The following is a 12,449-nucleotide window of genomic DNA, read 5'->3' on the forward strand; positions in this document are numbered from 1 at the left end:
GTCTGGGCATGCGTGGCCAGAAGCTAAAGGGCAGTTGGAAAGGTGGGATTGTGGGCCAGGGAAAGGGGGGATTGTAGGCCAGGGAAAGGGGGGATTGTAGGTCAGGGAAAAGGGGGTAAGGATGCTTAAAGTGCAGGCTTTGCAGGCAGCTGGGCTGCGGTTGGAATTCCAACAATGAGACATTAGCTGGGTAGCCTTGGGCCTGTCACCCAGCTCATCCCTGAGTCTCTCTCCCCTCACCTACAAAGAGAGCTGATAGTGCCCTATTACTGGACCATGTGATGGCTAAATCCCGTTTATAAAGCCCTGAGTGTCGTACCTGACCCACACGGAGTGCTTAGTAAGTGGCAGCCCAACAGATATATCATTATTTAGATGCGTCTCCCTGGCACGTCTCAGCCATATTGGAGACAATGACCTGCCTCATTTCACGGCTCCACGTGGGAGACATGGTCTGACTGCTGGCCACCTGCTATCAGACTGGCTTTATAAAGTGTGTGCGGTCTCAGTCGGGGCAAATGTGATGTTTTATCTCTGGACTTTGCTCGGCTTTCAGGGATCAAATGTTCTGTACTGGATTCTTGGCTCGGTTCGTTCCCTCCTACCTTCTGTGAGTACTTTGTGCCTGAACGAAGAACGGCTGTATCATGAAGCAAAGCCATTTGTGCAAAATGAGGGGCCTACTTTTAATTAAAAGTGATTATGTTTTGCTCGGTAAATGGTGCAGAACAGGGCCCACTATTTATCTCTCTACCGCGTAGGAAGGAAATTTAATGTAGTTCTTATTGCTGATTTAGAAAGTCTGGATTCGGAATGTGGCAAAGCCCACTGTTTAGCGTCACACCTCTCAGGATTAAGTGCAATCTCTCAGACTCTTTTTTAAAGGCTGCAGTGGCCATGGATTCAAAGTTAGAAAAGAAAATACCTGTAGGGATTTCAGCCAAAAAAAAAAAAAAAAAAAAAAGGTGCACCGGAGGTACTTATTCTCAGGTATTTCAGGATTCGGAGCACTGTGAGAGTCTGAGCAAACTCAGCCTAGTGGAGGGGCCGTATTCAGGGCCCCATATTCAGGGGCCGTATTCAGGGGCCGTACCACATCGCCATGGTGCTTTTGCAGGAAAGCATCAATGCAGGAAGTCCCCTCTGCCTCCCTACCTCACCGAGGAGAGCTGCCACTTATCTGGGGTTCACGTAGTAGGGTTCCTTGAAAGATTTCCATGTACAAAAGGAGTTCTATTGCTAAAAACAAAAGTTTACACACTACAGGTAGAGACCGTTAGCACCCTGTATCCAAGTCGCTCGTGCCTCAAAAGTCCATTTTGCTCATTTGGTTTGAAGGCCTTATAAGCAGCACAGGACAATATAACCTGGCCAGCTTAGGTGGATTGCGATATCACCTTTCTTATTTTTATGGAATTGTGTGTAGCTTCTAGCAAGGACCAAATTTATATGGTATATGTGAACAAGAAGAACAACTTATTTGAATTAGGTTATTTGGGTGCTATTATCAAACCACAGGATGTATGGAGAAAGGCACGGATGGAGGGTCCAGCATAAAACTCTATTACCAGAAATCTGGCCCATTTGCCCCTTTTAAGGCTGTTTCTAAAAACTTCATGAACAGCACAGAGTTTCCTATAACAGATGGAACAGCATATTTCCAGGGGACAAATTGAGATAAATTGTTTTTCCTCCCCAAACTGAATGAAAAACATTGAAGTCAAGTGTGGCTGTTCTTTCTTGGAAATCTGCCGTGAGTGTCTGTTAAGGGGAGAGAGAGAGAGACTCGAACAGTTTCAGCCAAAGATGGCTAGATGGTTTCAAAGTTTATCCCATGGAGATATGACTGCAAGTTGGATGGCAGTCAATGACTCTGAGGCCACTAATGATAAGATTTCTCTAGAAAGTTCCGACCTCATTCTTGTGCCACAGCGCTACTGTGTCTGCTATTTTCATTATGATACGTTGGCTCTCTGATAGACTTAGCTCTTTGCTGTTCAGTATTTACCGTAGGATGGGACCTTTGCTAAGCACTTCCGGCTATTGTTTCATTCACTACTCAGGACGATGTTCTGAGGTAGGCCATTATCTCTGATTTGAAGGTGAGAAGAGAAGGCTCAGCAATGTCAAATGATAGACCCAGGAACATCCAGCGAGCAACGTGGAATTCCAACCCAGACCTCCCTGAGTTAGAACCTGTGTTCATGCTGTTCATTAGGAACATCGAGATAAAATTCTGATGCACGGGGAATGTTCTCTATTCCAAAGAAAGGTTAGCTCAGTCATGTCTCTGGTGTGGGAGGAGGGTCCTATACCTGTGATGGCCTCCACCACAAGGGGTCGAGTGCTGTGGCCCCCCACCTCGCCGTGCAGAGTGATGGTGTAAGGGGTCCCAGGCCTGAGGCCTGGGAATTCCACAGAGCGCAGGTTGCCAGGAACCGTAAGACTGTGAGCTTCCTTGGCCTGGTCAGCCTCCTGGATCTCAATGACAAACTGCTCATAGAACCCATCGGGGGCGGTCCAGTCCAGAGTGAGGCCATCCCAGCGAACCTCGGGCACTGTGAGGTTTCCCAGATCTGGAACCTCCTCTGCATGAGGACACAGAGTTGCTGAGTTACTAAAAAAGGTAATTGCATGCTGGGATTCAGGTAAGATGACGCCTTGGCTGAGGTTGGGATGAGTTGTCTGGTTAGTGTTGATTACAGATGCATGATTTACAGCAGGTGCTGAGCACACTCTAATTGCTGGCACTAAAGCCAGGGTTTTTCTCTTCTGTCTCCGGGAATGAAAGATAGTTCTAGGAATTGTTCATAACTTCCATTCTTAACATATAAATGGGGCTTTAGGGAATCTTTTAGTGTGTTCTTAAAATGAGCTCAGACCAATTTTTTTTTTCCACTTGCAAATTGTGCTTTCCAATTCCTTAGCTATTATGACTGAATCTTGCTTTGAAAGAAAAGTCAACTCTCACTTTTGTAAGGGAAGAGTAGGTGGAATTTTCCATGGAATTGGCTACCATGCTAGACTAGGACTTGGCCAAATAAGGGATATGACATTTGGATGGAAGTGGGGATGATTCACTGGTGTTCCCCAATGTGGCGGGGCCTAAGCCCAGCTTGCAGCAGAAAGAGCTCTGATCCCTCCTGAGCAGAGAAATGGGGAGGAAGAGAATTAATGAATTAGTCTAGAGTACCTGTCAAGACTTCAACAGAGAGAGGAGTCGTGCTGAAGTCCCGCGTGAGCCCACGGATGGTGACGCTATAATGAGTGGCTGCTTTGAGCCCAGGCAGGTCCACGGACCTCAGTCCTCCAGGGACCGTGAGGTTCTGGGCTGCCTCTACCGAGTCAGTCTCCTGCACCTGAATGAAAAACTGTTCATAGGCCCCTTCCGGAGCAGTCCAGTTGAGTTTGAGGGCGTTCCAGCCCACCTCGGACACCATGACCTCTCCCAAATTGGGAGTTTCCCCTGGAGAAGGACAAATAACTAGTTTAATGATCAAACCACACAGCAGGATCCAGGGGACCTTTACGACAAGAATAGCTTTACATTACTTAGAAATACAAGACTTTCATTAGAGAGACAGGTATCATGCAGCTTCCTGAATTTGAGAAATAGAGCAAAGAGCATGACGTCTAGAAAAATATTTGTTATCTTATTAAAGGATTGCCCCAACCTTCAGTGGGCAGGGAGATTAATTATGGGATTTTTTTTCTCCCTTTTAAATATAATGCCTTCACATCCCTTACCAGTAGGGAGTCTGGCTATGAAGGTAAAGATGCCCACCCCTGGGGCTGCGTGTATAGTCCCCAGGCAGGACTCTGCACAACCCCGAAGGGTATGGTTCACATGGGGTGCAGTGTCAAAGGTGCCCCTGGAGTCGTAGAGCTTGGTAGCTCCCCTTTATTAGACACCACAGCATGCTATAACTTGGGGCAGAGCAAGTCCAGTCAAAAGTGAGCTGTGTCTGATGATCCGTGGGTAGTTTCCTGTTAGGAAAAACAGAAGCTAGAGACAGAAGGGTGAGAGGTACCTGTGGAGGCCTCGGCAGAGAGCACCGGTGTTCTATAGCCCCGGATCACCCCGTAGATGGTGACTCTGTAAGGGGTGGCGGCCTTGAGGCCCGGGACCTCCACGGCCCGCAGGCTGCCTGGCACCGTGAGGTTCTGAGGTGCCTCCATCGTGTCGGCCTCCTGCACCTGAATGACAAAGTGCTCATAGGCCTGGTCAGCTGCGGTCCAGTTGAGTCTGAGGCCATCCCAGCCAGCCTCGGTCACGGTGAGGTTTTCCAGTTCAGGGGCATGGTCTGGATAATGACAGAGACGGGTCAGTTAAACCATGCCTCAAATCCTTTTCCTGCTGGGAACCCCAAAATGGCAAACCCACTGCCAATGCTGAAAGGCCTGCGGTGGGGGCCGGGGCAGGTCGAGCACCATGTTTCTGTCACTGCCTCCCCTGCAGGTGTTGTCGCCATCAAAACATCAACAGAAAAATCAATATAATGGTTATTTTGCCTTGTGGCCTGTTTGGGTGTGTCTTATGGAAATGGTATTTTTCTACTGACCAGTATCCTGTGGACCTAGAAAACTCTACACATCCATGTTAGTAGTGGCCTAGGCTTTGGTTTCCATTTTGGAAAGTGTCTCTCATCCTAAGGATGAGATCATAAGGAACAGCCTTTGGCTCTTCTCAGGATTCTTGGTTTGAGCTGCTCAGCCTTCTGTATTTTGAGAAAATTGGCTCCTCTTAGATTCCCTTCCTTTTCATGCTCCCTCAGGCTCGTCTGCAAGGGCTGCTTTATAGTCTCTAAGAGCTGGGATTTCTGTCACTCTCTAGGGCTCAGGTCAGTTTATACAAACCACTTGAGGAAGATCAGAGATCAATCAGCACAGCCTAAGTAAGGGCGTACTGAGGAAGGCGAGGAGCCTTGGCAAAACAGTCCCTCGCTGGAAAGCAGGTCTGAGGCCTGGGACGGACAGAGCTTATTAAGCTCAATTAACACCGGAGGTGCCATCGTCATTCATCTCCTGAACATACCATGTACAGCAACAGCACACCTGTCTGACTATGCCTTCCAGGTGATCACTTGCCAGGGGCTGAGTGTAAGCGGGCTTTGTGTCATGACCTAGGAAGAGATGATTTTCTCTGGAAATGGATCCTGTAAACAACAGAGCAAGAACTCCCTCCAGCTCATTTAAAAGAACAAATTGTTTCTCTATTTATGCCTCCCATCGGCCGCTAGTTTCAAAAGAGCCCTATGGGTCCATTAAAGCTGGCTCCTAACCTGAAAATTGAAGCTATCCTTTCCGAAGGAAAAATGTTTCTTTTCAAGAATCTAATTCAGACTTTTCCAAGTTCTGGGGAAAGTTCTTTTTCATGTTTCATATTGACAAAGCTTGCACGCCTTCAAATCTTGTTTGATCTGCAACAGGGGGTCTGCAAACTATGATCTGATGGTCAAATCTGGCCTGCTGCCTACTTTGGTAATAAATTGCTAACCATAGTTTTTCTATTTTTTAATACAAAACTGTGGCAAAAAGAAGAAGATTTCATGACATATGAAAATACCAATGAAATTCAAATGTTGGTGTCATAGATAAAGTTTTATTGGAACACAGCCATGCTTGTTCACTCATGTATTGTTGATGGCTGCTTTTTGCTCTAAAAGCACCCCAGAACAGTTGTGACAGAAACCTTCTGGCTTGAAAAGTCTAAAATACTTAATCTTTGGCCCTTTACAGGAAGTATTTGCCATACGTGATCTTGAACTACATTCGGTGGGCTCCTCATATAACCCAAATCCATGGACAAAAGCTTACCCAAAGCCCTATAGCAGTTCTTAACCACACAAACATGATCTGGAAGAGAAAGAGAGGACCCAGCATATCTCGTTTGGGGGAACGAAAGGGAGAGTCAGCCATCCTTAAACCCATTGGCCCTGTGAGGTCAAGAGCAGTGCTCCTGATATAACAGTTGCCTCTTTAACCTTGGGATTTAAGCACAACTAAAATCAGGAGTGTGTCTTTTTCAAATATTCCAGCAGTCCTCATTGAAGAGATATAAGGCAAAAAAACAAAAACAAAAACAAAAACGAAAACAAAAAAAAAAACAAAACAGTCTAAGCAATACTTTAAGATTAGGGAGATTAATCCTATCATCCACAAATGCCCCCTATGACTCATCCCACTTTCCTCTCTTTTTCTCCTCCTGCTGCTTGTCAGGAATGTAGCTGGCATCAACAATTTTCCCCTTTAAGTGAATTAAGCCACTGTCTTTCCTTCTCAAGTAGCTGCTTTTTAAGTTGTCTCTCTACTCCTGACATAAAGCTTTATCCTCCCCACCTCCCCCATGTGACAACAATGCCAGGGACCAGCTTGTAGGAGAGGTAAGGAGAGTTACCTAACTGGGGTAGGGAGGAGGTGATTATGGATTGTCTATGAAAGTAAAGATGGATGCAGTAAAGATGGATGGAGAGAGGACAGGAGGGGATGCGCGGTGGGAAATAGCTCTTCCTGGGGAAAATGATCTTTTCTCTTCGGATTGGCATTTTTTTTTATATGCCACTGACACTATTATATGACACCCCTTGTGTCCTGGTTCATCTGTTCTTGCAGTTGACAGAGTGATTTTCACATAATGTCATGTTGCTCAGTAAATAGGAATAATCATGGTGATGATATTTCCACCAAAAGGTTTCACTGTTCTTCCACTTTTTTTTCTTGAAGTAAATCAAGGAAGACTATTAGTTTATCTTTAGTGAGTAGTGCTGTGACTATCTCTGTAATGGGTGCTCTCCACAACCTTTCACTAAACAAATGCTAGTCAGATAAATAAAAGGTGTAACTTCAATGGAGGGAATCGATAGATAAGTTAAAGGGAGAGAGATCATAATTATGAAATTAAAGGGATTGATATGAATAAAAAGGTGGGGACCAAGAAGTTTCACATAAACGCAGACTCTACATTTCAACAGCAAATGACACGCTGGTGGCCTTACTGCCCCAGGAGCCCAGCGTTTCCGCTGTATAGTTCCACATTGCATTTCTTGGCATTTCTTTATGAAAAGGCTGTTGTCTTTTTTTTACAGCTGTGCACTGGCATCTACCCTCTGAACAATGCCAGTGGGCCTGGGAAATCAGAATTTTGAAATCCCATTTCTATGCTCATGGTGGGTTGACCAGCTGGCCTGGAGGAATTTCTGGCTGTGCCAACTCTCAGCCTTCAGATGTTGCCAACTTTAAATCTTCCACCATCTTGTAGATGGTGGTTACCAAGTGCTAGCTGATTAGGAATTCACTTTCAGCATCCACTAATGGGAGAGAGTGATTCTCCCACAGCAGGTGGACGGCCAAATTCAAGCCCGAGGATCCCAAAGGGTAGATTTAATTGCTTTGATCTTATCTTGTAAAGTCAAGAGAATTAAAATTAAAAGCCTTGACTACTTTAAAACTTTTCAGTGACTCTTTATAACTGTCAATTATTGAGTCCAAGCCCCTTAGCATGATATTCACTGCCCTTTTTAGATAGCTTCTGATAATGTCTCCAACCCCATACCTTGCTGTGCTGCTGCTCCATCATACAGCAGGACGGGGCAGCTTGTGTTCCACTAATATGAAGTTAGTTGCTCACGTCTGTGAGCTTCTCACATGCTGTCCCTCCTGCTGGAAATGTCATTACCCCCTTCTGCAATTCCTTTCTCCTTTTCCTCTTTGAGGACTCAGCCAAGTGTCACATCTTCCAAAAAGCCTTCTCTGATAGCCTTCCTTCCCTTTGCTCAGGTCTGGAATGGTTACTTAAGTTTTTGCTCCCAAAGCTTCCCACATTTCCCTCTAAAGCAGACTAGTTATATTCTTATATTTCTGGTTTTGGTCTCTTTCTCATTGCAACGTGCATCATTTATTTTTATTTTTATTTATTTATGATAGTCACACAGAGAGAGAGAGAGAGAGAGAGAGGCAGAGACATAGGCAGAGGGAGAAGCAGGCTCCATGCACCGGGAGCCCGACGTGGGATTCGATCCCGGGCCTCCAGGATTGCGCCCTGGGCCAAAGGCAGGCGCTAAACCGCTGCGCCACCCAGAGATCCAGCAACGTGCATCATTGTGTGCCTTCCTGTTCTATCTATAGATACACCAGCATTGCCTGACCCATAGCAGTTAAGTAATAAATATTTGTTGGATGGTTAAATATTTGAATAAATTCGAGTTTGCTCCATGAATGAATCAAAATGGCATCAGAACAGAATGTTCTCTGTTACTTGCAGACTATAAGCAAATTTCCACCTTTCTGCTTCCCAAACCCATGAGAATTACTGGGGTGTCACTGTTGAGTCTTATGCAAGTATGGAAAGATGCTTTATTGGCCTTTCGTTTAACATATTCTCACTGTTTTGTGTCTCTACTGCTCACAGCAAATTCATAGCAGTGTTACTGAGTTATCAGAATATAAATGGGGTGCAGGGGTGCAGGGTGGGAGAGATGCCTGGCACACACTGATTTTCCTCAACACTAATGTCATTCTACCTCTCTCTGTCTGTCTCTCTTTCTCCTTCCCTCCTTTCTTTCTCCCTCCCTCGTTCTCTTCCCTTCCTTCATCCTCCCTTTCCTTTCTCCCCTCTCCTTTCTTTCCTTCCTTTTCTATCCAGAATAAGCTTAATTAAAGACAGCAGAGTAACTTCCCTTCCCATTGTCCTAAAGAGAGAGAATTTGGGTTAATGCAGAGGTAGAAGGAAAAAAACAAGGAGATTCAATGGAAACACTGCCCCTCTGGTGCAGCGGGAATCCCCAAATGCTCACGAAGCACATGCTTGGCTGTGTCTAAGGCACTGGGGATGCAGCCCTGAATAAGGGAGACAATAGAACCAATTCTGGTCAGTAGAAGGAGGCAGGTCATAGGCAAATAAACCAATACTGAATAACATTAGGCCAGGTAAGTTGTCATGAAGAATTCTGGAGTAGCATGAAGGGATAAATCAGGATGGGAACACCATTTAAGACTTGTGGCCAGAGAGGTCTACTGAGAGGACACTCCAGCTGAATGAAATGAAGCAGACGCCAATGAACCACTGGGAGAGGAGTGGTATTTATGCAGCAGGAACAGCATGTGTAAGTGTCCTAAGGTAGGAGCAGGCTAGGCATACTCAGGGACAGCGAGAAGGCCAGGGGGACCATGGTGAAGTGAACAAGAGGACGAGAGTCGGGAGTGAGGTCAGAGAGATTGGAAGGGCCAGAGTCTGCAGGGCCATATAGGCTGTGGTAGGGTCTTTGGATTTTATTTCAGGTGTGAGATGGGCAGCTGGCTTATGCATATGTTTAATTTGGTTCTGCATTAAGGAAAAAGTTTGCATTTTGGCTCAATTCCGTGGCTAGAGCTGTGGAATTCCCTGGGAAAAAATGCTTTGGGGACAGCCAATTCCACATTTTCTCCATAAAACCCATGGATAATCAGCAGCACTTTGCAGACTTCTGTTATTAAGAATCTAGGGATGGGGCTTCCTGGGTGGCACAGTTGGTTGAGCATCCAACTCTTGGTTTCAGCTCAGCTCATGATCTCAGGGTCATGAGATGAAGCCCTGCATTGGGCTCTGTGTTCAACGTGGAGTCTGCTTGAGATTTCCTCTCCCTCTCTCCCTCTGCCTCTCCTGGTCGAACTCTCTCTCTCAAATAAATAAATAAATCTTTAAAATAAAAGAAAAAGAAGAATCTAGTGATGCAGAACCAGGACCCCCTTTCTTTTGAGGTTTGAACCTATAGCCCTTTGATATTTCAGGACTCACAGCCACATGATACACTTGCCCAAGAGCTCCCACTTTATCTGTTTCTTTTTTTCTTTCCATATGTTTTTTTTCCCTATATGTGTAAGGCTAAGTGCCTACACTTGTACTTATTTCCATATTCCTCAACACAGTCCTGTTTGCCTTTATGTGTCTGTGCAAAAGCTTCCTGCCATTTTAAGCCTTTCCTGATGCCAGAAGTCATCCTGCACTTCTGCTCTACCCTCTGTACCCCTAACTCTAGCAAGCAGAGTGTTCTGTTGTTGTCTGTTCCTATGTTTACCCACAAGTCCCCTGGAGGCACAATCTGGGCCTAATTGATCTAGTATCCATAAAATTTAGCCCATAGAGCTCAGTTGTAAACGTTATTGGTCAACTAAATGTTGAAGACTTGAAAAGATAGAATTTAGGAGAAGGAAAGAAACATCCACCTCACTTTTAATAAAATAAAGCTGTTCCATGGAGAAAGCCACAGGGAAAAATATTCTGGAGACTGTGGAGGAAGAGCCAATAAAAGGGACTCTGCACATTTTTTTTTTCCTGAAATGAAGGATGTCTTTAAATAGACAACATGATTTTTATGAAACCATACGAAGGATTCATGACTAGGGAAATGAAACCACTGAGTCTTTGGGATGCCAAAACTGGGCTCTTAGTCAGAGACCAAGTAATTCCAGCCTGTGGTTCCCTTCAATGCTTTCATCTTCCGGAGCCGCTGAGGCCTGGGGCTTCCCCTCTGGAGACAGGAGATAACCTAGCTATGGCCAGAGGGTAAAATGATTGAGTAAAGATAGGAAACATTCAGATATAGCATTTGTCAAACTCAAGGAAAGGTGAAAAGAGAGAGGGAGAGAGAGAGAGAAGGAAGAGGAGCAGGAGAGGAAGTAGAAAAAGAAGAGAAATACCTTCTCTCTTGTTTTTCTGGTTCATTTGCTGTCCCTTGACATCTTATGACAAGCTCATGTTTATAAAGCTGAAACATTCAAATCTCTACCATAGATTTTTTTCTTCTGGAGTTTATCTTGCCCCTCCTTTATCTAGGATTCAACTGTCCCTCCAGATCACCCTTGATGATCATCTCATAGCTGGGTTGGAAGCAGTACGTGTGCAGAGTCAATAGAATTGACCACTTGAGCTCACCATAGACTTTCTAAAGAAGCTACTCTTTGTCTACCAAATATCCCTTCTCTCTCCCTTATAAACAACAAATTTATGTGGGCAGGAATAAGCTGAACTAGACCACTTTCCCTAAACTTGCTTATAGCTTGGAGTGGTCCATGAATATGAGCAGAAGTCAATGGTGAGGTTTCCAGAAAGACTCATCTAGGAGGTACTCCTTCTTGGTTTTGGTTCTTCCTCCTTCTGGCTGCCTCATTCAGAGACATGAAGGCTGTACTGCAGCAGCCATATTGTGACATGAAAGTGACCTTGGGAATGGACCAAGCACTAAGAATGGTGGAACAGAAAAAGAGAAGGAGCCTAAGTCCCTGATAACTTGGAACTGCTATGCCAGACCTGAACCACCTAGTCTCAGATTCAACTTAGGAGAAGAAATCAACTTCCATTTTGGTTAAGTGACATTTTTTGAGTTCTCTGTTTTTTTGCAGGTGAAGGTACCCATAAATGACAAAGACTCTTCAAGGCATTTACAAATTTGCCCATCATTATGACCTCTTTCCTGCTTATTGAGATTGTGTACGACTAACATCTCTGCCATGACCCTTTCTCTGGCTGCCCCTGATTCTCCCATTCACCCCCTTTCCTTGACATTGTTCTGTCTGACATTCCGACTATCCAGTCTTCCCCACTGACAGGGAACACATGAGTAAAAATAACAATGCCGAGTACATGACCCACTTCCCCCTCAAATATCAGCACACTAAAATGTATTCAGTGGGTCCTCAATAAAGACTAATTAAATTGAAATGAAAAACTATTACTTGCCAAGCCCTGAAGAATTAACATTTTCCACCTATACTTCTTGAATAGTTTGGGACCACAATTATATGTGCACATATTTTTTCATATAGGAAGAATGAAATTTTTTTTCCTGATTATTTTTTCAACTTGGCTACTGAGGAACTGTGGCAGCAGGTACAAGGAATAGGATAATCAGGAAGAAGGAATACTGGCAATCAGGATTTAGCTGTCATGGAAAAATCAAGTTTGCTTCTTTAAGACTAGGAGGAAAGAAAACGAGGATGGTGCTGTGCAAGCCTCAAAGGATCATATGCAACTTCTCAGGTAACCTTAGAGGGAAGCAAAAGACCTGAAATAAAAACATTTAGTGGTAGGGGTGCCTGGCTGGCTCAGTCAGTGGAGTACACGACTCTTGATCTTGGGGTCATGAGTTTGAGCCCCAAATTTGGGTGTAGAGATTACTAAACATAAATAAATAAATAAGAAGTCAACTTAAAAAAACATTTAGCAGGAAATAATCAAAACATCCTTACCAAAATCTTGGTCATCTTTCTTGAAAAAAAATAAAAAGTGAAAAGTAAATTAATTGTTAGTCTCATGAAGGGGGCCAAAAAATAAGAAACAATTTAAAAGACTCTGTAAAATGCACAAAATTAATTAATTTAAAAGAAGAAGAACAACAACAACAACCACCACCACCAAAGATAAACACAAACCCTGATGCTTTCAGTTCTCTTGGGAAGAAATATCTTAAAAATGC

General features: G+C 44.3%; 1 protein-coding gene across 16 annotated transcripts in view; it reads right to left on the reverse strand.

The window, feature by feature from the left end:
- The window catches only part of TNC (tenascin C), a 91,743-nt gene that overhangs the window by 36,195 nt on the left and 43,099 nt on the right, over positions 1-12,449 (reverse strand). For 6 of the 16 annotated variants that reach the window (XM_077913069.1, XM_077913070.1, XM_077913073.1 and 3 more), the window contains exons 11-13: positions 4,032-4,304; positions 3,194-3,466; positions 2,316-2,588 (exon numbers count right to left, since the gene is read on the reverse strand). The exons of 3 other annotated variants lie outside the window; for them this stretch is intronic. In XM_077913069.1, the coding sequence (XP_077769195.1) occupies positions 2,316-2,588; positions 3,194-3,466; positions 4,032-4,304 (819 nt within the window). The remainder of the gene's footprint in view (positions 1-2,315; positions 2,589-3,193; positions 3,467-4,031; positions 4,305-12,449) is intronic. 7 more of the 16 variants (XM_077913072.1, XM_077913074.1, XM_077913077.1 and 4 more) reach the window with 3 other exon arrangements.

This window comes from Canis aureus, chromosome 10 (assembly GCF_053574225.1).
Source record: "Canis aureus isolate CA01 chromosome 10, VMU_Caureus_v.1.0, whole genome shotgun sequence".
NCBI lineage: Eukaryota > Metazoa > Chordata > Mammalia > Carnivora > Canidae > Canis > Canis aureus.